The sequence below is a fragment of the Gobius niger genome (assembly GCF_951799975.1).
Source record: "Gobius niger genome assembly, chromosome: 16".
Taxonomy (NCBI): domain Eukaryota; kingdom Metazoa; phylum Chordata; class Actinopteri; order Gobiiformes; family Gobiidae; genus Gobius; species Gobius niger.
In genome coordinates, this window is record NC_136867.1 from 26,644,746 (window position 1) to 26,670,234 (window position 25,489).

A 25,489-nucleotide genomic window follows, 5' to 3' on the forward strand; every position below is an offset into this window, starting at 1 on the left:
ACACTCAGTTTTGTCAGTCTTATCTTTCAAATGAGGCATTACTCTGGCCTAAAGGCTTGAAGTTTTTATATTTGGGTAAAGCCAAACTGGAGAAAATGCGCTCAGTTCAAGGCGGGAGGTCAGAGGTTAAACAAAATGTCAAATAAATAAGTCATACCACACTTTAGTTACATTTTTGATCTAAAACCGTTTTCTTTGTTCATAGGTTTCTGATGCAGGTAAGAGAAATTATATTTTGCTCTCACTTTGTACATGAATGGATAGGATTAAGTTCATGAGTCCATCATTTTGGTTTATAAAACAATAGTTACTTATTGATAAGATCAGATCTGGAGGAAGAAACGTAATCATTTTTGTCAAACACAGACAACTCCCATCAGGTGTACTTTCTCAAACTGGTTGTGGATGAGAGCGTGATCCCCATTGTCTCCGACGAGCTGCTCAACAAAAGCTACACCTTCAACAACTACGTCCTCCACAACCTGGAGAAGACCACAGGTGAGCTGTCCGATACCGGAACGATACTTTAGTCGAAAATACTTGCGTGGAACATCTGCAAAGTTAATGTCAAGAAACGTGTGAAAAATGGGGAGAAATTAAGAAATATTATGTAAAAAAAAAAAAAAGGGGGATAAATGTCTGAGCAAATGGGAGGAAATAGGGAAGATATTAGTGATAAAAAAAATTTTTTAAAAGTAGATGTCAGTTGTGAGCAGGTTTGCTTGTTCAAGAAATCCCCTGAACGAGCACAACAATCAGCTTTATGCACCTGAAGGATTTTAGGATTTTGTTATTTTACATTATTTTATTCACACGCACGTAAAAATCAGCCCCATTGTAATTTTGGATAATATAAATCAAGAGGCCTGTTAGCATTTACCTCTAAAAGGACGGCTCACAACACACTACAAAGACTTGGCTCCCAGAAAGGAGCCGTAAATCCCATCACTAGTACACCTTCCTCTCTAGGTCCAAGACTTTTTTTAATCAAGACTATTTTTATTGAATTTTAACATATTCTTGGTCCAAGACTTGACAAATAAAAAATATTTTCATCCCTGTTGCTTTCCACTGGCAGCATCTAGAAAACACAAGTGGAGATAAAGGGCTTTCCTGTTTAGTCCCGTGTGTTTTTATCATATTTTTTTTACCCTTTCCTTTTAATTCCAAATGTGATTTTGTACTTGCTGCATTTGATTTATAAAGACTCTGCCATATAAATAGAATTGTTTTTGTTTTTTCAGAGTGTGACCCGGAAAAGAAGAACTGTTTCTGTGGGGAGGGTTTCGAGTGGAGCAAAGCCGCCTGTTCTGAGAAAAAATGCTGTGGAAATGGAACCTGCGAAAGCACCAAGTTCACCTGCATGTCCGAGACCACTGGTACAAAACAATATAAAACTGTATTAAAACAACTCATGTATGCAACAGCACACACTATATTACAGCATCTCGTCATAGAAGGGGGCGTGGCCTCGGCGAGGGGGAAAATATAAACTTATTTATCCCATACAAATAAAGTCAAGTCTAAATCGGGCCCATATGGATATTTTCTCACAGCAGATTTTTCAGTAGAAATGAAAAAACGGCAATTGTAGCTAGGGCTAGCTAGCTGTTAGCATTAGCACGATGCTAACATGAAGCTTCCTGTTAGCATTCTCCGTTATTTATGTATCTATGGGCTGTTGAAACACTTTGCTCCTCTCCATGTCTTTGTATCTTTGTTTAGTAGAAAACTATATTCATAATTCAGCATTTGTTAAAGTCGTTTTTGAATAATTAGAGAAAGTTTAGAATTTTCCCCAAATTGTTTTCCCCTTAACTATTTTTAAACATGACCATATATGGGCGATTCCAGAGATGCCGTCTGTATCTATTGCGATACTTCTTAAAGTATTGATACTTGGTGTTGCAGCAAAAAGTATTGCGATACAATATTTTGTCGCTACACTATTAATCAACTCATCCATCAATCAGTTTTATTTATATAGCGCTATGGCTCTGGTGAAAACTTTGGATATTTCAGACGCTCATTAACACACTCGTATCTGACCCTTGACCCTGGGCAGAGACAGGAAAAGTAAATTGCAGAGGAAGATTGCTTTACCTCATATTATAATACTGTAGTAAGAATTAAAGTAGAATTAAATAATAAAACTATATCTTTCACTTTGTTTTCTGACAGTCACCCTCACTGGTTCTTTAGCCCTGACGTCCGAGGCTTTCCATGGCTGTCTGGATGATACCGAAACGGACGACTTCAAAAAGTGCAACAAGAACCTCACAACTACGGTACAACAATCCAGCCTCACGGAGTTATTTCAAATACCGAAATACGGTCACATTATCAAGTAAAGAGACAAACCTTACACTCCAACTGGCTGCAACTTAAAGGGATATTTCAGGATTTTTGACATAGGGCCTCATTTCCTAGTTATCCAGAGTGTTGCTGGTACCTGGAGATATTTTTTTGTAATTCATGCAGTTCTTCTATTTGAAGAGTTTCGTGGCGCTAGGCTATTGCAAGGCTAGTGCATTTCTATGGTATCCGCTAGCCTGCATTAAAAACAGTCTGACCCGCTCCACAGAGCACCTGAGGCAAATCACTTATAACACCAGACTAACCATATAAATGTCTGTATCGACTGACCTTGCATCACATGAATGATCGCATTTTGAGGAACTATTTTCTAGAAGCTGATGCTGCTCGAATATAAGGTATTTTAAATTCAAAATGGTTAAAATGACTCTATCGACACAGACATTTATATGGTTAGTCTGGTGTTATATGTGATTTGCCTCAGGTGCTCTGTGGAGCGGGTCAAACTGTTTTTAATGCAGGCTAGCTGATACCATAGAAATGCGCTAGCCTTGCACTAGCCTAGCGCCATTAAACTCTACAAATATAAGAACTGCTTGAATTACAAAAAAAATATCACTAACACTCTGGACAACAAGGAAATGAGGCCCTATGTCAAAAATTCTGAAATATCCCTTTAACAAAGAAAGAAACACAAGAAACATCAAAAAAATTAAACCAATGTACTTTTTTCATATCTTGAATAGTTTGAAGAATGTGCTCTTGAGATGGGTTACTCAAACCTGTCTAGCTTGTAATAAGTTCTTAATAATGTAGTTGCTGTGACGATCCACGGCCAATAACCATGTTTGTTTTCTAGATGAAAAGCTTTTACAGTCAGCTCTTTGGATTTCACAGTCTGAAAATCACCAAATACAAGTGAAGTACTTTAATGTTTACGCAACAGTTTAAAATGCATGATAATAATATACTATATTTTTTTAAATTATTTATGATCGATTTATTTTTTCAGAACGGGGAGCGTGATTGTGGACTTTGCTGTGATTGTGGTTTCTGACGTGGCGCTGACAGAATTGGAGCAGACGTCCAGGGATCTGACTGTTAAACTGAACGCTTCTCTCAACCTGGAAACACGAGGTGAGCTGCGGCTCGAGCTCCTAGTCATAGAGATTTGACATGCTTTAAAGGAATAAACCAACGTTTTTCCATACTGAGATATGTTCTTACCCGAGTTTAGACGAGTTGATGTGTACCTGTCTGGTCTGTGTGCGTGCCCGTGGTCGCTTCTAACTTCACCGTGTTTGGAGCTATTGGAATACACTAGGAGAGGCCAAATGCTAACAACATCTGTGGTCGTTTTGCGACTGATGGCACGCACAAAGACCAGACAGGTACACATCAACTCATCTAAACTCAGGTAAGAACATATCTCAGCATGGAAAAACGGTGGCCTGTTCCTTTAAAGCATGTCAAATCTCTATGGCCCCTTCCAAAACGAGCAGATTGGTAAGAGGTCTAGCGCCAAACCGGATGTGCGTCAGTGTCCGCCATGACAAGATACTTTCGAATTGGTCTGTCAGTTAGAAAGGAGTTAGGAAAAGGAGCCTCAGTGCCAACTATCATAGCCACTTTAGCATAGGGACCTCTGGTGCTAACTAACCGGTGATTAGGAGCGATGTGCCTTCCCATAAGCCAGTGGTTTTCAAACACTGTGCCGTGGCACACGAGTGTGCCATGAGATATTGTCTGGTGTGCCTTGGGAAGTCATCCAATTTTAACCAAGTAGATTTTTTGAAAACAAATTCATTATTATCCCCAAATAATGTACCATTTTCGAGTGTCTGTGCTGTCTAGTGATCGGCAGAGTAACCATGTAATACTCTATATCAGGCAGCTAATTTCTTTGAGACAAGAGAATGAGTGATGCATGGATGCGGCAGGAGGCTGTGACAGTGGCATTGTGGCTCGCAAGGCTATACGGGAATCCTATTCAAGACACTTTGATGAGATTGACTGAATACAGGCTACAGAGTTAGATTTTTTTTACACTTTCTGTTGGTGGTGTGCCTCGTGAATTTTTCAATGAAAAAAATGTGCCTTGGCTCAAAAAAGGTTCAAAAACACTCCCATAAGCCACTGCTTATGGGATGGCCCAGGCTAGTGCTAGGCTAGCCCGTCTTCTCACCGGTTCATCCAGAAACAGCCACATCACTCCCGTCCTCTCCTCCCTACACTGGCTCCCGATCCGTTTTCAGATTGATTTCAAAATTTTAATGTTTGTTTTTAAAGCCCTTCATGGTCTCGCTCTGTTATATCTAACTGAGTTGGTGACCGTACATCGCCCCAGCAGAGTCTCCGGTCTGCCGATCAAATGGTTCTGGGCGTGCCCAGGTCCCGGGACAAACTAGCTTTTAAGACTTAGATCGCACTTATTTGATTGACTGAATTTTTAATATTGTTTTATCTTTCCGTGAAGCACTTTGGTCTTCCTTGTGTTGTTGTAAGGTGCTATACAAATAAACTTTGATTGATTGATTGATTGATTCTATGGTATCAGCTAGCCTGCATTAAAAACAGTCTGACCCGCTCCACAGTGCACCTGAGTCAAATCACTTATAACACCAGACTAACCATATAAACGTCTGTGTCCATAGAATATTTTTTGGAATATAACTGACCTGCATCACATGAATGATCGCATTTTGAGGGACTATTTTCTAGCAGATCACTCCGCTGCTGCGTAGCTTATACAACCAGGAAGCTGATGCTGCTCAAATATAAGTTCTTTTAAATGCAAAATGGTTAAAGTTACTCTATCGATACAGACATTTATATGGTTAGTCTGGTGTTATAAGTGATTTGCCTCAGGTGCACTGTGGAGCGGGTCAGACTGTTTTTAATGCAGGCTAGCTGATACCATAGAAATGCACTAGCCTTGCACTAGCCTAGCGCCACAAAACTCTTCAAATATAAGAACTGCATGAATTACAAACAAAACATCTCCAGAAATAAGCGACACTCTGGATAACTAGGAAATGAGGCCCTATGTCAAAAGCTGCAGTTACACGCATGACCTGAGGTGGCAGTAGTGAACATAAAATGGCCAACTTGTACAAATAACAAATAGAACTGCACCACTCTACTTTGAATTAAACCCATCCGTTTGTTTTGCAGGTGTGGTTCAATTGGAGGTGCCTCAGGGTCCACTGCCTTACAGCAAAGGCTCTGAGACCCTGAGCTGCAGCTTGAAAACAGAGACGGTGATCAGCCCACAGTGGGAACTGAAGAATTACTGGAATGAAATCGTGGACATCTACAATGGCACCCAGTCCACCATCACCCCAACACTGGCGTCCAGCATCCTCCATCTGAAGGATATCTCACTGCTCTGGAGAGGTAACTCACACAGTCAGAGCCAGAGTCCACACCTTTTCTATTCTTTCCTATTTCCTTTTCCATTGGCAATATTGACAAGCTTTTAGCCAATCATCGTGGCATATGTTATAAACAAGGAAGTTAATAGTTTTACACTGGCATCAGCCTCATTTTTGATATCCAACTAAATTATTCCACAAGCCACGCCCCCTGCAAATGCGGATTGTTTAGTTTAGTTTAATTTATTGTAAGTGTAAACAACGGTCACTAAGGAATACTTGTGTAAACTGTGTATGCTGCTGTAGGGCTGTGCAAGTAATAGAAATTCATTTACAATTTAGATTATTACGCTAAACGATTCGAAAAATAGTATAATCAGATTTTTTTTTAATTATGACATAAAAACAAACAGCGATGTGTGATGATGTCATCAGGCTGCACGGCTCAGTTTGCTTGTGCAGGTGTGAGGGCTGGCCAGCAGGGGGCAGGTGTGAAACAGAGACCTCTCCTCTGAAGGCAGACTTGAAATCATTTGTACTTTTATGACTGTTCAGAAAAATATGCAGCATAGTTCTTTGATTAATAAGTAAAATAAAGATAGCCCTAAACATACAAAATAATAATATATACATTATATTGAATTAGTCAGAGGAATGTCTTAGACTAGCTTTCAGTAGCTGAAACAGGTGATGTGACGGACGAGAAGAGTCGTTAAGAATGTTTTTTACTGTATGGAGACTAAAAGGAGACAAAAAGCAGGGATGACACTCCAAATACAGCATTTTCAGTTGGCCCAATACATGATTTTCTTGACAATGAAAGAGGAAGCCACTAAATTATTATTATTTTTTCTTATTTACTTTACATTTTCGTCATATCCCGATTCTTCACATTAGGGTCAAGTTTATCGACACTTTTCACAATTTGCAGGGTCATTTTTCAGGGTCTTTGTCACAGAAATGCAAGAAAACTCGCCTGACAGTTCATGAGATGGATAAAAATGCTGTATAATTAGATGGACAGTGTTTTTCCCACAGAGTTTACAATCAAAAACTGTTCGACTATTAGAAAATAAATAATCTGGTATATTGCCTTTTACATATAATATTGTATTTTTACAAATGTTTTAGGGTTAGGGATTAAGGTTCGGGTTAGAACAATGTAGGGGGTTGGATAATACTCTAAAGCAGGGCTGGACTGGCAGAAAAAAACGGCCCAGGACTTTTGGATCAAGACCGGCCCTCTAAAAAACAAAAAGTCATATTCAATGCAATAGTCGAGGAAGACAATTAGCCCTTGGCTTGAACTAAAACAGTATAAGCTACGAATCGAGGACAATAGTCACAAAATAGTAACACAAAAGTAACACCTCATAGCACTCAACACTTTAATCTTTTCATTTATAACTTGAGGGAACTTTTGTAAAATGACTTAACAATCTTAAAATGTGCATTCCGTTAATGAAGTTCCACTCGCGACTGCAACACAAATAAACTTCTCAAAACCAACCAAATGATCGCACTGTAGATGAAGATGAAACGGTAAAACTCACCACGGAGTTATGGAGGTGTGGAGTGAGAATAGAAGTCCCAAAAAGTCCAAACTTTGTAAATCCTTTCAATGAAAACTAGAAGATTTCCAAACTGCACTGATGACGAGGGGCAAGACGGAGTCACCTGACAACTCCCAGCATGCACTTCTTTGCAAACATTTATCTAAAATGTACAGAAAATAGAGGTCTAAGGTTCTGTGGGTCCTAGAGGGAGTTACAATAAACTATTTCCTCTTATATTTGCAATGTTAGGGGCATGAGTGTCATGTCCGAGAGGCCCATTGCTCATTAGATTATCTGTGAACCATGACTCAAGAAAGCGCCACCAGAAGCAAATAAAACGCATCACATCCCTCTATTGGAGGAGTTGTGTAATTACATCTATGCAATGATAGATGTCCTGATGGCTTTTCCCGCTAATTGTGGGCCGGTGTAAGGTAAAACGGGCCTTTTCTCGGTCTGACTGACCCAACCGGCCCAAAAGTACGTTGGCCCACCGGGGAAACTCCCGAATCTCCCGATGGCCAGTGCAGCCCTGCTCTCAAGTCATTAGATACGCAGTTTATCAGCAGAAAAAGGTTGGTTTGGCCTTTAGTTGCTCTTTAAGGGGCACAGCACATGCCCAGTTACAAGTCCCTCACCAGTTTAAAAACAGTTTTCATGTAATTAATCCAACGGAAAAGTAAGTTAGGCAGGGTCGTCACACCTACTGTAACTACTCCAAGACTTTCAAAACTGCTTTACCGTTACCAATAATGCTATATTATCACAAATAAGAGCCTCAATGTGATACTTTTCCACTTTTTCAGGCACATACACTTGTAGTTATAAACAGGACCAGGGACATGTGATAATCAACCACAAGGCCTCCGCCGACTTGGACATCTGTGCCGAGGCTAAAATCAAGGTCAGCACGAGCCCTGGTTTTCCTCGCTGCAAAAAAACCTCAGACCTGCCCTCTGTCATTGTCAACTGCGAAGTGGAGAAAACGTACGAGACGTACGAAGTTGAGTGGAGCAAACAGAACATCCCCGCAAAAATCATTAAGAGAAAACCCAACGGTGAGTACCTCAACATCCAGTGTCTTTTTTAGTCTTGTTCTTCAGACACATTTTTCCTGGAAGCTTTAACGTTAGCATTCTTTGACCCGTACGCACTGTCCTTTTTCTGTAAACTGGAATAAGTTCATGAAATAGACGGACTTTTAGTGAGACTTTTGTTTTAGTCAATCACAGCTAAGTCTCACGGTAAAGAATAAAGCTCTAAAGCAGCCATTCCCAAAGTCTGGGACATCGCAGCCCCCTTATTGTTCCAAAAAACTCCCAGGGCCCCCCAATAATAATAATTTACTCTATTCGAAAGATCTAGTTATTATTTTACAGCTAAAATTACATGAAAATCATCTACAATAGCTTAATACTGATTCTAAGAGGCACATTTTAGCAAATAAATGTACATGTCCTTTCAAAATCTGTGATTTTTCAGTGGACTTGTTTTGTAAACTAGCTGTGGGGCCCTGCAGTGTCTCTGAACACGAGGCAGCACGATGTAAACGAGGAAAAGAATGTGAGGCTGCGATAGAAGAGCAGCTCAGTGCTGCTTCAGTCATGTTAGTAAGTGACGTCCTCTCGTCTGCCCACGTCATGCAAGATGACGCGTGTCCAATGTCGCGTTTGGAGCAGTGCTGTCCTCGCACCAGGCAGAAGATCTGAATCATCTGTATTACGGCTGAATCTGCCATGTTGATAGTAGTTAGTTGTTACTTTCGATAAACGCATTCACCTTTGAGCATTTGTAACTTTTAACAAATATTTAAATGCTTCTTCCAGACACTCTCGCGATGACAGTGTTCAGTGCTCAGACCTTTGTGTCCTGCACGTCGGATAATCCCACAGTCACCTGTAAACTAACTAACAGGTGTAACCAGACGGCAACAAAAGATGTGAAGATCATCCTGATCAAAGGTACAGAACACTCAACGGTTGTTGAGACCTTGAGCAATATACTTTTTCCTTTGTTAGATTTAACTGTGTGCTTGGTGGTTTAGGCCGGTGCTGATTGACTGTTCATCTCAGATTTTTGCTCATTAAAAGGTGCATTATGTAACTCTTTATGGGAAAATAAAGTTGATATTTGTGCGTATTTGACCTTGTAGTGATCACAATGATCTCTATGACGCTCCAGGATCAATTGTTTGGAAGGTTTTCGCTGCTAATGGAGCCTCACACCAGAAAACCTACAAAACAATTGATCCTGGAGCGTCTTATGGCCATTGGGATGGAAAGTATACGTGCCATGAGGACTCATACAGCACATCCTGGGTCACTACAAGGTCAAATATGCACATCTATCAGCATTAAGAGTAACATAACCTTTAAATAGTCATTTTATTTTATTCTATACTGTTCTTTCTAAAAACCTACATAGAAACTTCTTCTGTTTTCTTTTCAGTCAAGACTTAACCCAAAACTTAAATTCAGATGTGATTAAAGGTTCAGTGGGTTGTGAGTTTAAAACGTTGCACGTTACCTTTACACAAAGAGGCACTGACCAAATGAAGTCTTGCAGTGTGAAATTGTACAGTTCTTATTCGGGATGTTCCGATCTGCTGGCCGATACCAATCCCATTCAGTAAAATGTCCTTATTTTTGAAAGAAAAGCACAGAGTTTGTTTAATGAGGATGATGTTGTGAATGCCTATTCTAGCTGGAAACGGGTGATTTTTAACCTACAAAGGAGTGCAGAGGCGCCTCGCTCCAGTGTCCTAATGGTACATCGTGTTAGCTAATCGTGTTAAAGGAACAGGCCACCGTTTTTACATACTGAGATATGTTCTTACCTTAGCTTTGACGAGTTCTTTAGGACCTGTCTGATCTTCACCCGTGCCTTCAGTCACGTAAACACAGCGCAGACGGCGTTAGCATTTAGCCTCTCCCTCTCTCCTCTATAGCTCCAAAACAGGTCAAGATAGAAGCTACCAAGCTCTTCCACATTTTCCCTATTTAAATATGGTTACATGAAGTGTTCCACTACAAAGTATAATTACACACAATTCAACAATGTGGATTTTCCAAGCGGATAAAACGGGGAACTACATTGTAAGGCGTAATAATACCAGGAGTAGTTCGAAATTCATGCAGTAATATCTTCAGTTTACTGTGCGGATGCCAAAGTCCTAAAGAACTCGTCAAAGCTCAGGTAAGAACATATCTCAGTATGTAAAAACGGTGGCCTCCTTTAAAGGGGGGTATTATGCAAAATCGACTTTTTCAAGCTTTACATCATGTTATTATGTCATTCCCTCATTAAAAACATGCCTGAAGTGTTGCCTTGGCACATTCACATATTTTTGAGTAATCTGTGAAAACTCTGATGGCTTTGCCTGAGTCCTCCTAGGAACGCCCCCACCTCCTGGAGACGCCTCCGAGCTTTGGTCACCAGCCGAGTAACCAACCACTGCTCCTCAGCAGAACCCCCTCCCCACTGATGCCACAGACAGCGTGTGGAGGGGGCGTGTCGGAAAGAGTCAGAGGTTCTTAAAGAGACAGAGGCCTATTTCAAGATATTCACTACAGCCATTTTGAGAGAGCAATTTTATACAAGGCAGTTCTTCTAATTTACTGCATTTACAGACCAACAGAAGGTTTCGCCATCATTGTAGTGTGATATAGACTGGTGCTATGTGACTGAAAAAAGCATAATACCCCCTCTTTATGTATGGAGTGAATGTTCAATTGTCTCATGTAAAGCGCTTTGTGACTATATGTCTGTGAAAGGCGCTATATAAATAAAGATCTTCTTCTTCTTCTTCTTCTTCTTCTCTTTAAAGGGTAATTGATGATCAGAAAACCCTTGTGCAATTATGCTAGCACTGCTAAAAGCAGCTTTTGAGCGGATGTGTTACCCTAATTATTATGCAGAAATAAAAGTGCGCACTTATATGAGAAGATTCTCATCTCCTTCGATTGAATTCTTTCGGACTCTTCTGTAAAAACATAATGACAGCACTGCAAACGTACATCACTTACATCACTTACATCAATTGCCAAAGCTTTCAAAGCAACAATTTAGGTTGCTTTGTATTGTTTTTGAGATATTAACCTCTTAACCCCCGCCTTAGCCAAGTGCATTTTCTCCAGTTCAGTTTTACCCAAATCCCAGGTTGGACTTCCTATAGCAAAATAATGTGTGTACATTTATAAACCTATACCTCCTTTTATTATATATCTCATACACCTTTGACCCTTTGAATATAATCAATACATTATTGAAAAGCAACTTCTCTTGTATTTGTTTTATTCACACATTCTCTCAGTAACACATCATTTGAAAGCTATTTGTTTGTTGCTTTTTCATCACTCCTCAGTTGTTTCTTTGTTGTTGTTATTGTTGCTTTTCCAGCATGTTTTGGTCACTCTTTCTCTTTGTTTTGTCACATTGTGGTAGTGTTTCTGTAGTGTTCTTGTCTTTTCTCAGGTGGGAGTTAAGAGGTTAAATATATGGTCAAACCTTGATAACCAACATACATTTTACGCAAACAAGAAACTACTGGAAGTCTTGTCTTACTCTGTAAAACATGGATGGGGTTGAGATTGGCCAAAGGGTCTCACCTACTTAATCCATGTTCTCCAGCATCCCCTCCGCCGGCTGATGTTATCTTATGTTTTTTTGTCTTATTGTAGTGGGCGACAAGTTCTGTCCGTCCGAGGGCGACTGGACGGACACCAAAGCGGGAGCGACGGCAGTGATGAAATGCCGTGACACAGTGGGAACCAGAGAAAGACCCTGCAATGTGGACGGGACCTGGGGCATTGAGACGTCCTTCTGTGTGAACCTCAAACTGGATACTGTTCTGTCCAAGGCAGTGGTGAGAACAAGTCACATCACATTTTATACAGCAAAACTACACTCAAATCGGAATGTTTCTCCTCCATTTTGCTCGTGATGTTGAGCGGTTTGTGTGGATGGATAATGAGCCAATTTAGAGATCACTTCATTGTGGACAGATGGTTTATGGCCCTAGAGGACATTAGAAACATAGAGAATATGCAAACACCACACAGAAAGGCCTCACCAAAGCCATAAACGGAACCTGCTTTCCTGGGAAAAAAAAGTATCATACGGTTCCAAGTCTGAGCTGCTTCATTCTGTTTGAACACTGACCGCTTGTGGACAAACTTTATTATTACGACTTCTCATAAACACGGCTGAAGCACCAACACAAGCATGTGGAAGAGCAGTTTCAAAAGAGCATGTGGCGGTTTTATTGTTTGCAGGCTGAAATTGATGTTTGAATGATCAAAACCATCATAGGTCTTGATTTATCGGCCTATGATTTTTTTTTTCTCCATGTTTCTAATAAATCAAGAGTGGGCGGGGCCGACTCAGTCACCTGCGGCTCTGCTCAATCCACAATGTTTTATTTCATTCTGTCAGAGCTGATTTAACCACTGTTTGCTGCTCCTTACGTTTCCCTCGCCTGGTCAGCCCGGCCTGCCTTTGTATCTCTTCAAAAGCAGAACTTTGTAAACCAGGGCTGTCAAACTCGTTTTGGGTTGTGGGCCAAAATGCCACATATATTGTACAGTAACAATTTCCCCCAATACGCTCTGTACCTTGGGGGTACAGAGTGCTCATGTTCACTAAACATTTACTGAAGTACTGCTGCCTCCACAGATCTGCGATATTGGACAGGGAACAGTGGTAAAAAACGCTCGCCGTGTGTTCACTGAATTTCAGTCTGTGACCAACAACACTAAAACGATCAACAGCCCGGCCAACCTGGAGACCTCTGTGAACGTCATCAAAACCATGAAGACCAAACCGGAGATCACTTCATACGACGAAACCACCGTCAATGTGAGTTGGATAGTTGTAATGAATGCTCTCCGGTGTAACACACACCTGTTGAGCCTGCATCGATGCAGACTCGCCGAGAAGGAGCTTTTCACCCACCTCCCCTCACTGAGGGGTCCGTTTCTGACAGGACTCCTCTCTGCGGGCGTGTTAGGGGGTAGGGTGAGGAACGAGGGAGCGGTTTCGGAAAGGCCCTCATTGGCAGTTTCCCAAAGCCTAGGTGCCTTGCCTTGCTCAAAAGTGGGTGTGGTCAGGCATCTACATCATCACTCGCTGCCCAAGTGCTGTTCCATTAGGTGTGTTTAAGATGAGTGAGGCGCTGCAGGCGGCTGCAGGCGAACGGTGCATGCCGGTCAGATTCGTGTCCAAGATGGCCCCGCCTCGCACCGTCGCACAGGTGGCGTACCTGTGCGACGGTGCCCGTATTCTCGTGAGACCAAGGCCTCATCTTTTCTCATCACAGAGATCTACTTTGATCTGCAGAAGTGCTTCACATGCTTCATATTTGACAGAAAGTGCCAGTGTGTTCAACATATAGCCTACATTTAAATAAGCATAAGTGTATTATTCTAATCCTAAACTGTAAGAGGAGAGTCTGTTATTTTTGCTCCAGTGATGGGGCATCAGTCTGGTGAGTGGGAGAAGCAGAAATGCGTTCACAAACTTTAAAAATAGTTTTATTCACAAACCCTTTCTATCAAACGCGAGATGCTGCGTGATCTGAGGCTCCTCTCTGTTCTCGGGGCTGAGATGTGTCTGCCTTGATTAGAGGCGCCTTTCTCCGCCCTCGGACGCCACCGCCTGGTCTCGTCTGGAATCGAGGCGAGGCGCACTTCATCTTAAACACACCTAATGTTCAAGTCGTCTGGAGTCCTGTGTCCTCCCTTTGCTTAGCAAGGATACATCAGTGTAGCCTTCACTGCCTTGCTCCTGCCAAAATCACCCATAATGCACCACAGCTCTTGGGATAAAAAAAAAGAAATTAAAGGTGGTGCTGGCTTGTGTGACTTGTTAATTCACTTAAATTTCACTTTTTAAGAACAAAATCTACTTGTTTTTGGCAACCAGTGTTCATTTCAGTTGCAAAAAAGCAAAAGTTTTTGTCAAGAGAATGTATTTCAGGTTTTTGTCTTTTTAGTCAATAGTAGAAAAACACAATCTATGATTTGTTTTGTCTGTGTCGATAGAACAAATTTGACCATTTTTTATTTGAGCAGCATCAGCTTCGTGGTTGTATAAGCTACGCAGCGGCGGAGTGATCTGCTAGAAAATAGTCCCTCAAAATGCGATCGTTCATGTGATGCAAGGTCAGTTATATTTCAAAAATGACTCTATGGACACAGACATTTATATGGTTAGTCTGGTGTTATAAGTGATTTGCCTCAGGTGCTCTGTGGAGCGGGTCAGACTGTTTTCAATGCAGGCTAGCTGATGCCATAGAAATGTGCTAGCCTTGGATTAGCCTAGCGCCACGAAACTCTTCAAATATAAGAACTGCATGAATTACAAAAAAAAAATATCTCCAGAAATCAGCAACACTCTGGATAACTAGGAAATGAGGCCCTATGTCAAAAATCCTGAAATATCCCTTTAATCTTGACTTATTGAAACCATTGGTATTTCATACACTTACATATTTTATTTTGCAGGATTTCTTACTTTCATCCAGTAACTTGATGGATCTCAGCCTCGAGAGTTCTTGGACAAGGGCAGACGAACAGAACAGCAGTAAACATTTAGCGGAGAACTACTTGTCATCTGTGGAGGAGATGATTAATAAAGTAGACATCAAAAGGCAGACAAAAAACCCAAATTTAGAGGTGGTCAGCTGCAACCAGAACCAAACAGCGCCTTGTCGCAATAGAGTCTTCAACAACAACGTGACGCTGACCAGTCCGGGTGCGGTGTCTATCAAGACCACAGGCTTCCAACACCTTGATCGTTACTTACCGAATAATAATAGTAAATATAGCCCCAATAGCATTGTCATCTCCACCACCCGGCTTTCACGAAACAAAGCAGATCGTGTCAAAATCCGTATTGATTTCAACCTTGAGCGCCCAAGACCTCGCAATACTAAAATTAAATGCGTGTTTTGGAGCAAAGACAAACACGAGTGGTCCGAAGAGGGTTGCAGGTGGGCCGACTCTGCGGATAAGGGAGTTTGCGAGTGCGATCATCTTTCGGCGTTTGCGATCCTCATGGCTAAAGCCCCGTTAGAAGTGCCCTACCTGGATGAAGTCACCTACATCGGACTGTCGGTGTCGATCGTGTCCCTTATCGTTTGCCTGGCTGTTGAGCTGATCCTTTGGAGGGACGTGGTGAAGACGGACACGCTGCATTTACGCCACTGCGCCCACGTGAACATCTCGGTTTGCCTCCTCATCGGGGACGTTTGCTTCCTCGCGTCGTCTCTGTCCGGCGAACTTTCCGAGGTTTGGTGCAAGACCTTTGTCGTGTTGGAACATTTCTGCTTTCTCGCCATGTTCTTCTGGATGCTTTGCCTCAGCAGCATTCTCCTCCACAAAACCGTCTACTTGTCCCTCCACGGAGTCGGCAAAACGGCCTACTTGCGGTTCTCCGTAGTCGTGGGGTATGTCTGTCCTTTGCTGATAGTCGTGATCACGTTCCTCGCGAACAACGGTGAAGAAGGGCGGTACTACTCCAAGGAAACGCGCTGGCTCGTCTACAACGGGACTTTGAAGGGTTCCATTTTCACGTTCATCATCCCGGTCGGGATCATCGTCTTTGTGAATGTTTTCTTCATGTGTCTGGTGATCATGAGGCTCCTGCAGCCCATAAAAGCGGCGCAAAGGGTGACGATTAAGGAGAAGAACTCGGCCAAAACGGTGATCCGCTCCGTGATTCTCCTGACTCCGGTTTTCGGGCTGACCTGGGGGTTCGGGTTCTTGGTGATTCTCATCGACCTGAGCAACGGGACCGTAGCCTACGCGGTCAACTACATCTTCACCATCATGAACGCCTTTCAGGTACGCAATGACTCAAGGGTTTTCAACCGGTAATGTTGACAATAGAGTTACCATGGAGATCCGCCATCTTTGCAGCTGTTAGCATACCTTTCCATTGACTAACATTAGCTAAAAACAGTGGAAAAAGTGGAAAAAATAGCCGTGGAACAGCTACGTTAGCTGCTGAGTTACTGCTGGTAAATACATCTAACTCACTGTGTTGTCCAAGTCTTTTAATGTGAACAATAACTCCAGTATTTTAACTTTTAAAATCTCCATTAGTTTACAATTGCTGCTAATCCCATAATGCTTAGCGATATGACATCACATTCCCAAACTCTATAGGACTATGCGTAAAAAAAGTAATATTTACCAAAATCGGTACATCCGGGTAGGCGGAGATAAATGCTAACGGCGCAGCAGCTACGCTAACCCCGGAAGTAGCGACTTTAGTAAATATTACTTTTTTAGCAGTAGGTGCGACATTTTTGGCTAATGAGTCTGAGAAATAAGTAGGTTCAGTAACTCTCTGTTGAGTTTCAGAATTATTGTTTTTAAGAGTTTTTTATGTTTTTTTCTCGCATATTTGCCGGTCTGCCAGGACACAGAAGCGGAAGTCGTGATGTCACACAAGCATATAGATACAAACGGCATCTCGTCATAGAAGGGGGCGTGGCCTCGCCGAGGGGGAAAATATAAAGTCAAGTGTAAATCGGGCCCATATGGATATTTTCTCACAGCAGATTATTCTGTAGAAGTGAAAAAACGGCAGTCATAGCAAGCGCTAGCTAGCGTTAGCACGATGCTAATATATATTTTTTTCAAGTGTGACGTCACACTTGCCGTAGACCGGCAAATATGCAAGAAAAAACTCTTAAGAACCACAATCAATATTTCTGAAACTCAAAGGAGAGTGACTGAACCTACTTATTTCTCTGACTCATTAGCCGGAAATGCTGCACCTACTGTTAAAAAAGTCATATTTACTAAAGTCGCTACTTCCGGGGTTAGCATAGCTGCTGCGCCGTTAGCATTTTTCTCCACTAAACCGGATGTACCGATTTTGGTAAATATTACTTTTACAGCAGTAGGTTCAGCATTTTTGGCTAATGGGCCTGATAAATAAGTATGTTCAGTAACTCTCTGTTGAGTTTCAGAAATATTGATTGTGGTATTGAAGAGTTTTTTTTGTAGTTTCTCGCACATCTGCCGGTCTATGTGAACCCGAAAGTAGAGCTGTGACGTCACCACTTAAAACGTATGCTGCAACTGGAAACTGGGATTTTTTGACCAAATGCCTGAAACGCAGCATTAGTAGCTACTGTAGCTGTTCTCACAAAAGCCGTCTGGGATCTGTTAGAACCTGCATGTTTTATGGTTTCATGTGGAATAGAATTAGCTCCAATGTAAGTCATTGGAGATCCTTGGAGGAGCAGCTACTTTTTCACATGGTACTTGGTCTGAAAAGTTTATCACCCGATGATATAAAGAAAATTGGGCTAAATATTGGTTTTAGTCATGGTAATTATGACTGGAACTTAAATCGCACTCTTTGTTTATTTGATAATTAACGAATACGAGAAAACATGCAACAGAGGGTTCACTTTTCAATTTTACAGTTCAAGATGGAAAGTTATAATATAAATCAGGGGACCTCAAGATGACTTTGAGAATATTTATTTCACACAGATAATACATTGTTGAAGTATTCTAAACATGATTAAAAAATACTGTCATTTCCTTTAGATTTTCAGGCTGGATGCTTCCAAAACCTTTGATTTATTATTATGGAATGTGCCAAGAATCCTACACGACACAATCCCAAACAGTAAACAGAAAGATTAATACATTTGGTAAACTTGCTTTTGTGTTTTGCAGGGTCTGTACATTTTCCTCACAACATGTGTGGGCGACAGAATGGTAAGCGCTTCACCCAACTCTTCCTTCTTGTACCTTCTTGTAGTTTTAGTGCACAATGTTTAGATAAGAAAAGGAACCGTTTTAAAGGCATTTCAGTTTTATATTATTGCAAATAATTGTGGCTTCTAGTCTAGTCCATGGCCTTTGTAACTTTTCTGGGAAAGGGATGTTTTCAACTCGTCTCCATGGATGAAATTAGGCTAGGTCTTCGTTAGTCAAATTCTGAATCAGATTTCAAACCCGACAGGTGCGTGAGGGGCTGCAGAGATATTTCAGGAAGAAACTGTCGGTAAGAACACTTTGGTTTTGTTTGAAATGTGAAATGAGTCAATGCTTTGTGAATATCTTTGTGTATAATGTCACCTCGACCTCATCTCAGGGCGTCTCGGCCATGTCCTCCAGCGTCAGCAGCGTGGACCAATCGTGTAAAGACGACGACAAGATGAAGAAGTGACCGACAACAAACATCATGGATTTTTTAATGTTTCAGAAGGTTGAGATATTGAATGTATATTTGTACAGTCCCTGGTTGGATCCAAGTTCCAAGTAGAACTTCAATATGCAAGAAAAAGAAATGAGAGTGAGAGAAAACAACATATAAACTGAAATAGGCTGTTTTTGCAGCTGATCCAAAGTTTAGGACCACATGCCTTTAAATCAGTACTAAGTAACTCTTGCCCCTAGAGGCCGTAAGCACAACTGCAGGTGTTGTAGCAAGTTACGATTTTTTAACTTATTAATTGTCTTGGAGAGTAAATACTACGCTGACAGAAAAGGCGAACGGAGAGAGGGATTTTGCACATCCAATTATACAATGGAAATAATGTTTTTCACTCAAACTTGGCTGTAAATACTGTTTAAGTGGCGCTATTCCACAGTTAGCTTTGCCCGTTAGCCTGTTAGCTTCTTCTTCGTGATTCTATAAGTGTGTATTGGGGTCTCCGGTCCGGTGGCAGTCAAATGAACTCGTATGTAAAAACGGTGGCCTGTTCCTTTAAAAGGCCAAATCTGTCATTTATAACGGCCGTCATTTGGGCCAAGGATCGTCCAGTGGCCACATTTTTGCATTTAAACTCCATATAGCCCCTTTAATCAAATTTCTTCTTGTTGCATATTGAACTTTTACTTGTTTCCTTGTTCAGATCCAAACTTGCAAAATATGAATTTATGCCATTTTTCAACTAGTCTTAAACTTTTGATCGGGACTGTATTTACATTCACAGTGAGTTTAGTTTTTAAGCTTTTCTAATTATTAGCTCGTTAGTTTGATGGGATAAAGTGTGTGGTTACATATTAGTCCTGGTTTTACTTTAATGAAGTGGTGTTTTTATGACTTAAAGTTGTTTTTTAATGTTCTGGGAAGGAGGGAGAGTTGTGCATTTCAAGGATCGAACTGTGAAATAAATAAATAGGTGAAGCTTAGGCTAAATCCTACAACTATTGTGTGTTATAGTAAAACGGTTTATGGTTTTCTAAATATTAGCTCGTTAGTTTGATGGGATAAAGTGTGTGGTTACATGTTAGTCCTGGTTTTACATTCATTAACTCATTGACTGCCAGACATTTTCAAATCAGAGAGCTCCCCACTGCCAGAGGTTTTTCAGGATTTTGACTGTTTTTCAAGACCCACAGAAAATGTAGGTCTAGGTCCATGTCAACACGAAACCCACCAACAGAAAGATTAGACTCTCTTCTTTCATCTAAAAAAAAGGTTTGTTTGTATCTCTTTCCATTCTTTAGTAATCGTCCATAGAAAATAGGTGAAATCCCCCAAAATGCTGGTTTCTAACCAAAAAGCTGAGAAAACGAAAGAGCAATTCTGCCACCTAGTGACTCAATATAATAACTTGTAGTTCTTTTATTGAGTCACGAGGTGGCAGCATTAGGCACCACAACTAAGATTTTAACACCAGACATGCTCAAGGCTTTGCTGCAGCTGTTCCCATTGAAAAAAACAAATTGACATCTATAGACGCCATTGGCAGTCAATGCGTTAAGTGACGATTTTATGACTTAAAGTTGTTGTTTTTTATGTTCTGGGAAAAAGGGAGAGTTGTACATTTCAAGGATAGAACTGTGAAATAAATAAATAGGTGAAGCTTAGGCTAAATCTTACAACTACTGTGTGTTATAGTGAAACGGTCTGTCATATGTGCTTAAAATGAAATCATTAATCACCAGTTGTGTTGTTTAGTTTCAGTCACACACATTGCTCTGTTCTGCCTGTAACCATTCAATAAAGTTTAAAGCACAATAAACGTTTAATGCGCTTGTGAATGGGGCCGATGGTTCTTTAAGGCAAAACTACATTACATATAAGAGCTTTGACTTGAAATTAATAAAGTTTAAATGTTGTTAACGTTGTCTTGGTTTTCTTTGCCGTCCTCCGTCCACTCCTCGTCGACGTCGTCCAGAGTGAGGCCTTTCTGAGCCGCCATTTTACGGTAGGCCTGGCACTCCAGCTCCGCCCTGCAACACGGGACATTTGTGAAAAAGCCTTATACGTTATGAAGTACTTTTGGCGATAGGGAACATTATTATGACAGTAACTCTCAACTCACTCAAATTTTTTTATTCAGCCAGTGCGTTATTACAGACACAATAATAACAACAGCAACAGCAATAGTATTCAATGCTGAATAGGAGCATGAGGAAGGCATTGTCTTATAAATTTCATGCCCCTTTTTTTTTTTTTTTCAAAATCTGAGCTGGCTCTGAACAGATGGCTCACCCGTTTTTGATTTGTTTTAGCCTATATCAAGGTACAATAATACTTTACATCTAAATCAATGACTGTTTCACATTTGTCAAACATTGGTTGGTATGTTTCGTTGCCTTCGTATTTTCCCAGGACATTTTTTTTATACATTTTATTGAATTGAGTGATTGTGTTATATGATTTTTGAACAATGTCCAAAGAGTTCCATAAACTGATCCCTTTTACAAGAAACCCCTTTTGTTTTTGTGAAGTGTGTGAATACGGTACCCAGAAATGTCCCTTTCTTCTGTTGTTACTATCTGTGATTAACATAAATTTGTTTTGGATATGTATTGGCACCAGCTTATTTTTCACTCTCCACATAATTTGAAGGATTTTAAATTTGACCAATTCATTAAATTTCGAGGTCTGCAATTTTATAAACAATTTATTTGTGTGATCTCGTGGACCTTTGAGAGTCACAATACTTATAGCTTTCTTCTGGAGTAAGAACAGCCTTTCTGTATAACTGGTGCATGCATTTCCCCACACTTCAATACAGTATGTTATATAAGGAACAATTAAGGCTGGATGTAGAAGCTGTAATGAAGCCTCATCCAGTGTGTGTTTAACCTTATATAGGACACCAATATTTTTACTAACTTTACCTTTGACGTGGTCAATATGAGGCTTCCAGCTAAGTTTGCTGTCTAGGATAACCCCCAAAAATGTGATTTCGGAGACACATTCAATATCTACATCCTCAATAAGTAGTTTTGTACATGCATTTTTCTTATTTCCAAACTCCATATAATTTGTCTTATCCCAGTTTAAGAACAATTTATTATAATCAAACCATGTCTTTCAATATTGGCCATTAATTCATTTAAATCTGTTCCAGATTTGAACACAGTTGTGTCATCAGCAAACAACAAAAAATTAATGTCCTTGGAAGCCTCAAATATATCATTAATAAATAATATAAAAGGTTTAGGGCCAATTACTGAACCCTGGGGGGAGTAAGCTCCTTTCTGCTCCCTGAAAGGTGTAAAACATGCTTATAAACATGCTCGTATTAATTTGTTTACTGTTTTCAGACAAAAAAAATAGGTATAGGGTCTTTAAAAAGTAAAAATATAAACTATAAATCCAAGAGGACAAGAGAAAAACAATCCAGCCAAAGTGCATTTTAAACTTGACGGAGAAGCTTATTCTACCACATCCCGACTTCTCTGCGACCCACGTACTTTTTGAGGAAGAGCGCGCACTCCGTATGGCCGTAGATCTGTGCGACGCGGGCGGGCGTGTCCCCGCAGCGGTCCGGCCGGTCCAGGGGGGCGTGGTGGACGTGCAGCAGCCGCAGGACGCCCAGACGACCCGACTCTGCAGCGAAATGAGCCGCCGTCCAGCCCAGCTCCGTCTGAAGGCAAGGCCGAGCCCCGTGAGCCAAGAGCAGCTGCACAGACTCCGCGTGGCCTGGACAAAACATGTACTTTAGAATGTTTACTTTGTACACAGGTTATTTCTTTTTACATGTGTTTGTAGTAATGGCATGTCCTTGCGTAAAATATTTCATTTCTCTTCCCACTGTGAGTAATTATATTGAAAAAAACAAAAAAACGTGTTGGTACATGAAAAAGAACAGAATTAAATCTGATTTTGTTCTTTTAAAGGCACAGTGTGTAACCTTTTTTAAGTTTAAGTTTAATGGTTTTGTATAGCCCAATATCACAACAGAAGTTTCCTCACAGCTGCACCGAACATTAAAGGAACATTAAAGATTTTTGACATAGGGCCTTAGTTATTCAGAGTGTTGCTTGTACCTGGAGATATTTTGTTTGTAATTCATGCAGTTTGAAGTGTTTCGTGGTGCTAGGCTAATGCAAGGCTAGTGCATGTCTATGGAATCAGCTAGCCTGCATTAAAAACAGTCCCGCTCCACAGAGCACCTGAGGCAAATCACTTTTAACACCAGACTAACCATATAAATGTCTGTGACGATAGAGTAATTTTAACCATTTTGCATTTAAAATACCTTATATTTGAGCAGCATCAGCTTCGTGGTTGTATAAGCTACGCGGCGGCGGAGTGATCTGCTGGAAAATAGTCCCTCAAAATGCGATCATTCGTGTGATGCGAGGTCAGTTATATTCCAAACATTATTCTATGGAGGGTTAACCTGTTACCTGACAGCCTATTCAGCCTATTATGCCAATGTGATACCTAATTTGAAAGCCAAGACCTTCTAATTTCTAAAACTGTGTGTAAGATCTGTGTGAGTGAAATACAACAACCCCCCTAAACCAAATGCATTCTGTCCTCTTTTGGCTGTGTAGCACCTCATTTGAAAGCTAAGACCCACAAAACTGACCTCTTTCCTCGCGTTGTTGCAGTGTTGTGTCACCTTTTGGATGTTTTTCTTTCTTTTTTTCCAATTTTTGTCACGTTTTTGTTGATTTTTTGTCACTTTTTGTTGAATTTTTGTCACATCTTTGTTGAATTTTTGTTGAGTTTTTGTCACATTTTTGTTGCGTTTTTGTAATTTTTTTGTTGAGTTTTTGTCACATTTTTGTTGAATTTTTGTAATTTTTTTGTTGAATTTTTGTCACATTTTTGTTGAATTTTTGTAATTTTTTTGTTGAATTTTTGCCACATTTTTGTTGCGTTTTTGTCAAATTTTTGTTGCGTTTTTGTAATTTTTTTGGTTGAATTTTTGTCACATTTTTGCTGAATTTTTGTATTTTTGTTGCTGAATTTTTGTTTAATTTTTGTAATTTTTTTGTTGAATTTTTGTCACATTTTTGTCACATTTTTGTTGAATTTATGTAATTTTTTGTTGAATTTTTGTCACATTTTTGTTGAATTTTTGTAATTTTTTTGTTGAATTTTTGCCAAATTTTTGTTGCGTTTTTGTCACATTTTTGTCAAATTTTTGTAATTTTTTTTTGTTGAATTTTTGTCACTCTTTGGTTGAGCTTTTGTAACATTTTTGGTGCTTTTTTCCCAAGAACCTCTTTGATTCGGGTAAAGCCAAACTGGAGAAAATGGGATCCGTTCAGGTGGGAGTTAAGAGGTTAAAACCAATACAATTTAAATTTATATATTATTATCATCAAGCATACACTAGTTAGATCACGTGTCCCAATTATATAAATATTTTAGCTTCAACAATACTATGATGACAAAATGGAAACTTGGTCCCGCTGAGGTGACGCGGTGTCGACAGCGCGCGCTCCCCGGGACCTGTCCCCCTCTCCCCCTCTCCCCCTCTCCCCCGCCCCGGGCCGGAGCCTCACGCACCTCCGGCCGCGGCCCAGTGCAGCGGGGTCTTGTGGCTCCAGTCGATGTCCCTCTGGTTCGGGTCGCACCGGTTGTGCAGCAGGATTTCCTCCACGGTGTCGAAGTCCCCCGCGGCCGCCGCCTGGTGCAGCTCGGACATGGCGAGGCTGCGGCCCGGCCGTGCGTCTCCAGGCAGCGGCCAAACACACGGAGGAGAGGGGGAGAGCGCCACCTGCTGGCACTGAGGGGTACTGCGTTCACGAGGGCAATGCTGAGGATCCGAACAGCAAACGTGGTGTGAATCTTTCCTACTGTTGTGATAATATAGACGTGGAAAACTCAGAAGCAGCTCCTCGTGACATCATTATGTGGAGATAGTTGATCATTTCACGATCTATTGCATTTTATTGGTGAAATGTGGGGATTTTCATCAAATTGTGGCCTTAGGCACGGTGGCGCAGTGGTTAGTGCTTGTGCCTTACAGGTCGACAGGCCCGGGTTCGATTCTCACCTGGACGGGGCCTTTCTGTGTGGAGTTTGCATGTTCTCCCTGTGTCTGCATAGGTTAATGGTAGGTTATAAAAAACATGTGCAATAGGTTTATCCTCCTGCCAGGTGTTTCTGACCACCAGCCTGGCTCCACATCATGGAGATGGGTCCCCGAGTGCCGGCCCATGCTGGCAGCTCACTGCTCCTACAGGTCGCCCCATGCGTTACTGAGGATGGGTGAAATGCAGAGAACTAATTTCTCTACAGAGATTAATGCAGTATAACTTAACTTAACCCTTTAACCAAGTGCATTTTATCCAGTTCAGCTTTACCCAAATCCAAAAGGTTACAGCCTATAGGCCAGAGCAACAGCTCATTTGAAAGCTAAGACCTGCAAAACTCATCTAGAAGGATCTTTTTATTCGCATTTTTGACATTTTGTTTCATAGCTTTATTGTTGCATTTTTCATGAGATTTTTTATCACTTTTCCTCACTTTGTCACTTTTTTAAATCACTTTTTGTCATTTTTTAATCACTTTTTTGTCTCAATTTTGTTGATTTTTTTTATAACTTTTTTTGTCACTTTTTAAAATCACAATTTTTCACATTTTTGTTGATTTTTTTGTCAGTTTTTTAATCACGTTTTGTCACAATTTTGTTGATTTTTTTAATCACTTTTTTGTCACTTTTTATCACTTTTTGCCGCTTTTCTAATGAAGCTTTTAGATTTGGTTATAGTCGAAATGTGCTTGGTTCAGGTGGGGGTTAAGAGGTTAAAATATCAAAAAGTAGGAACAAAACAAGCCTAAAATACAGATAAATTAGAAAAAAACATCACTAAAGCTGAACTTCCACCCATTTTAAAGTTACTAAGCATTTTTGTTTTGTGCTGTATTTGCAAAAAAAACTTTTATCTCCTAATATTGTAATGTTAGTGGTACTATATATATCAGGGGTAGGCAACGTCAGGCCCGGGGGCCAAATCCGGCCCTCCAGCATGGAACCTTTGGCCCTCAAGATGATTTTGAGAAATA

The 25,489-nt window shown here is 40.7% G+C and overlaps 3 protein-coding genes across 3 annotated transcripts; 2 read left to right on the top strand and 1 right to left on the bottom strand.

Moving 5' to 3' along the window:
* Nucleotides 1-212: 212 nt before the first annotated feature.
* On the top strand, nt 213-3,491 carry LOC306976391 (adhesion G protein-coupled receptor F5-like; the record flags this gene model as incomplete). Its single annotated transcript, XM_079574308.1, has 6 exons — nt 213-218; nt 381-498; nt 1,245-1,379; nt 2,182-2,288; nt 3,176-3,234; nt 3,329-3,491. 6 exons carry the CDS (start codon nt 213-215, stop codon nt 3,489-3,491), a joined length of 588 nt encoding a protein of 195 aa, XP_079430434.1.
* Nucleotides 3,492-9,083: 5,592 nt separating this feature from the next.
* Nucleotides 9,084-18,442, top strand: adgrf3a (adhesion G protein-coupled receptor F3a; the record flags this gene model as incomplete). Its single annotated transcript, XM_079574309.1, has 6 exons — nt 9,084-9,207; nt 11,926-12,110; nt 12,983-13,102; nt 14,749-16,089; nt 17,947-17,988; nt 18,368-18,442. The coding sequence occupies 6 exons, from the start codon at nt 9,084-9,086 to the stop codon at nt 18,440-18,442; spliced, it is 1,887 nt and encodes a 628-aa protein (XP_079430435.1).
* A 1,875-nt stretch (nt 18,443-20,317) lies between these two features.
* On the bottom strand, nt 20,318-24,195 carry ankrd66 (ankyrin repeat domain 66). Its single transcript, XM_079572972.1, has 3 exons — nt 23,987-24,195; nt 21,934-22,162; nt 20,318-20,457 (listed from the first exon to the last, which is right to left on the bottom strand). The coding sequence occupies exons 1-3, from the start codon at nt 24,123-24,125 to the stop codon at nt 20,334-20,336; spliced, it is 492 nt and encodes a 163-aa protein (XP_079429098.1). The 5' UTR covers nt 24,126-24,195; the 3' UTR covers nt 20,318-20,333.
* Nucleotides 24,196-25,489: the final 1,294 nt, after the last annotated feature.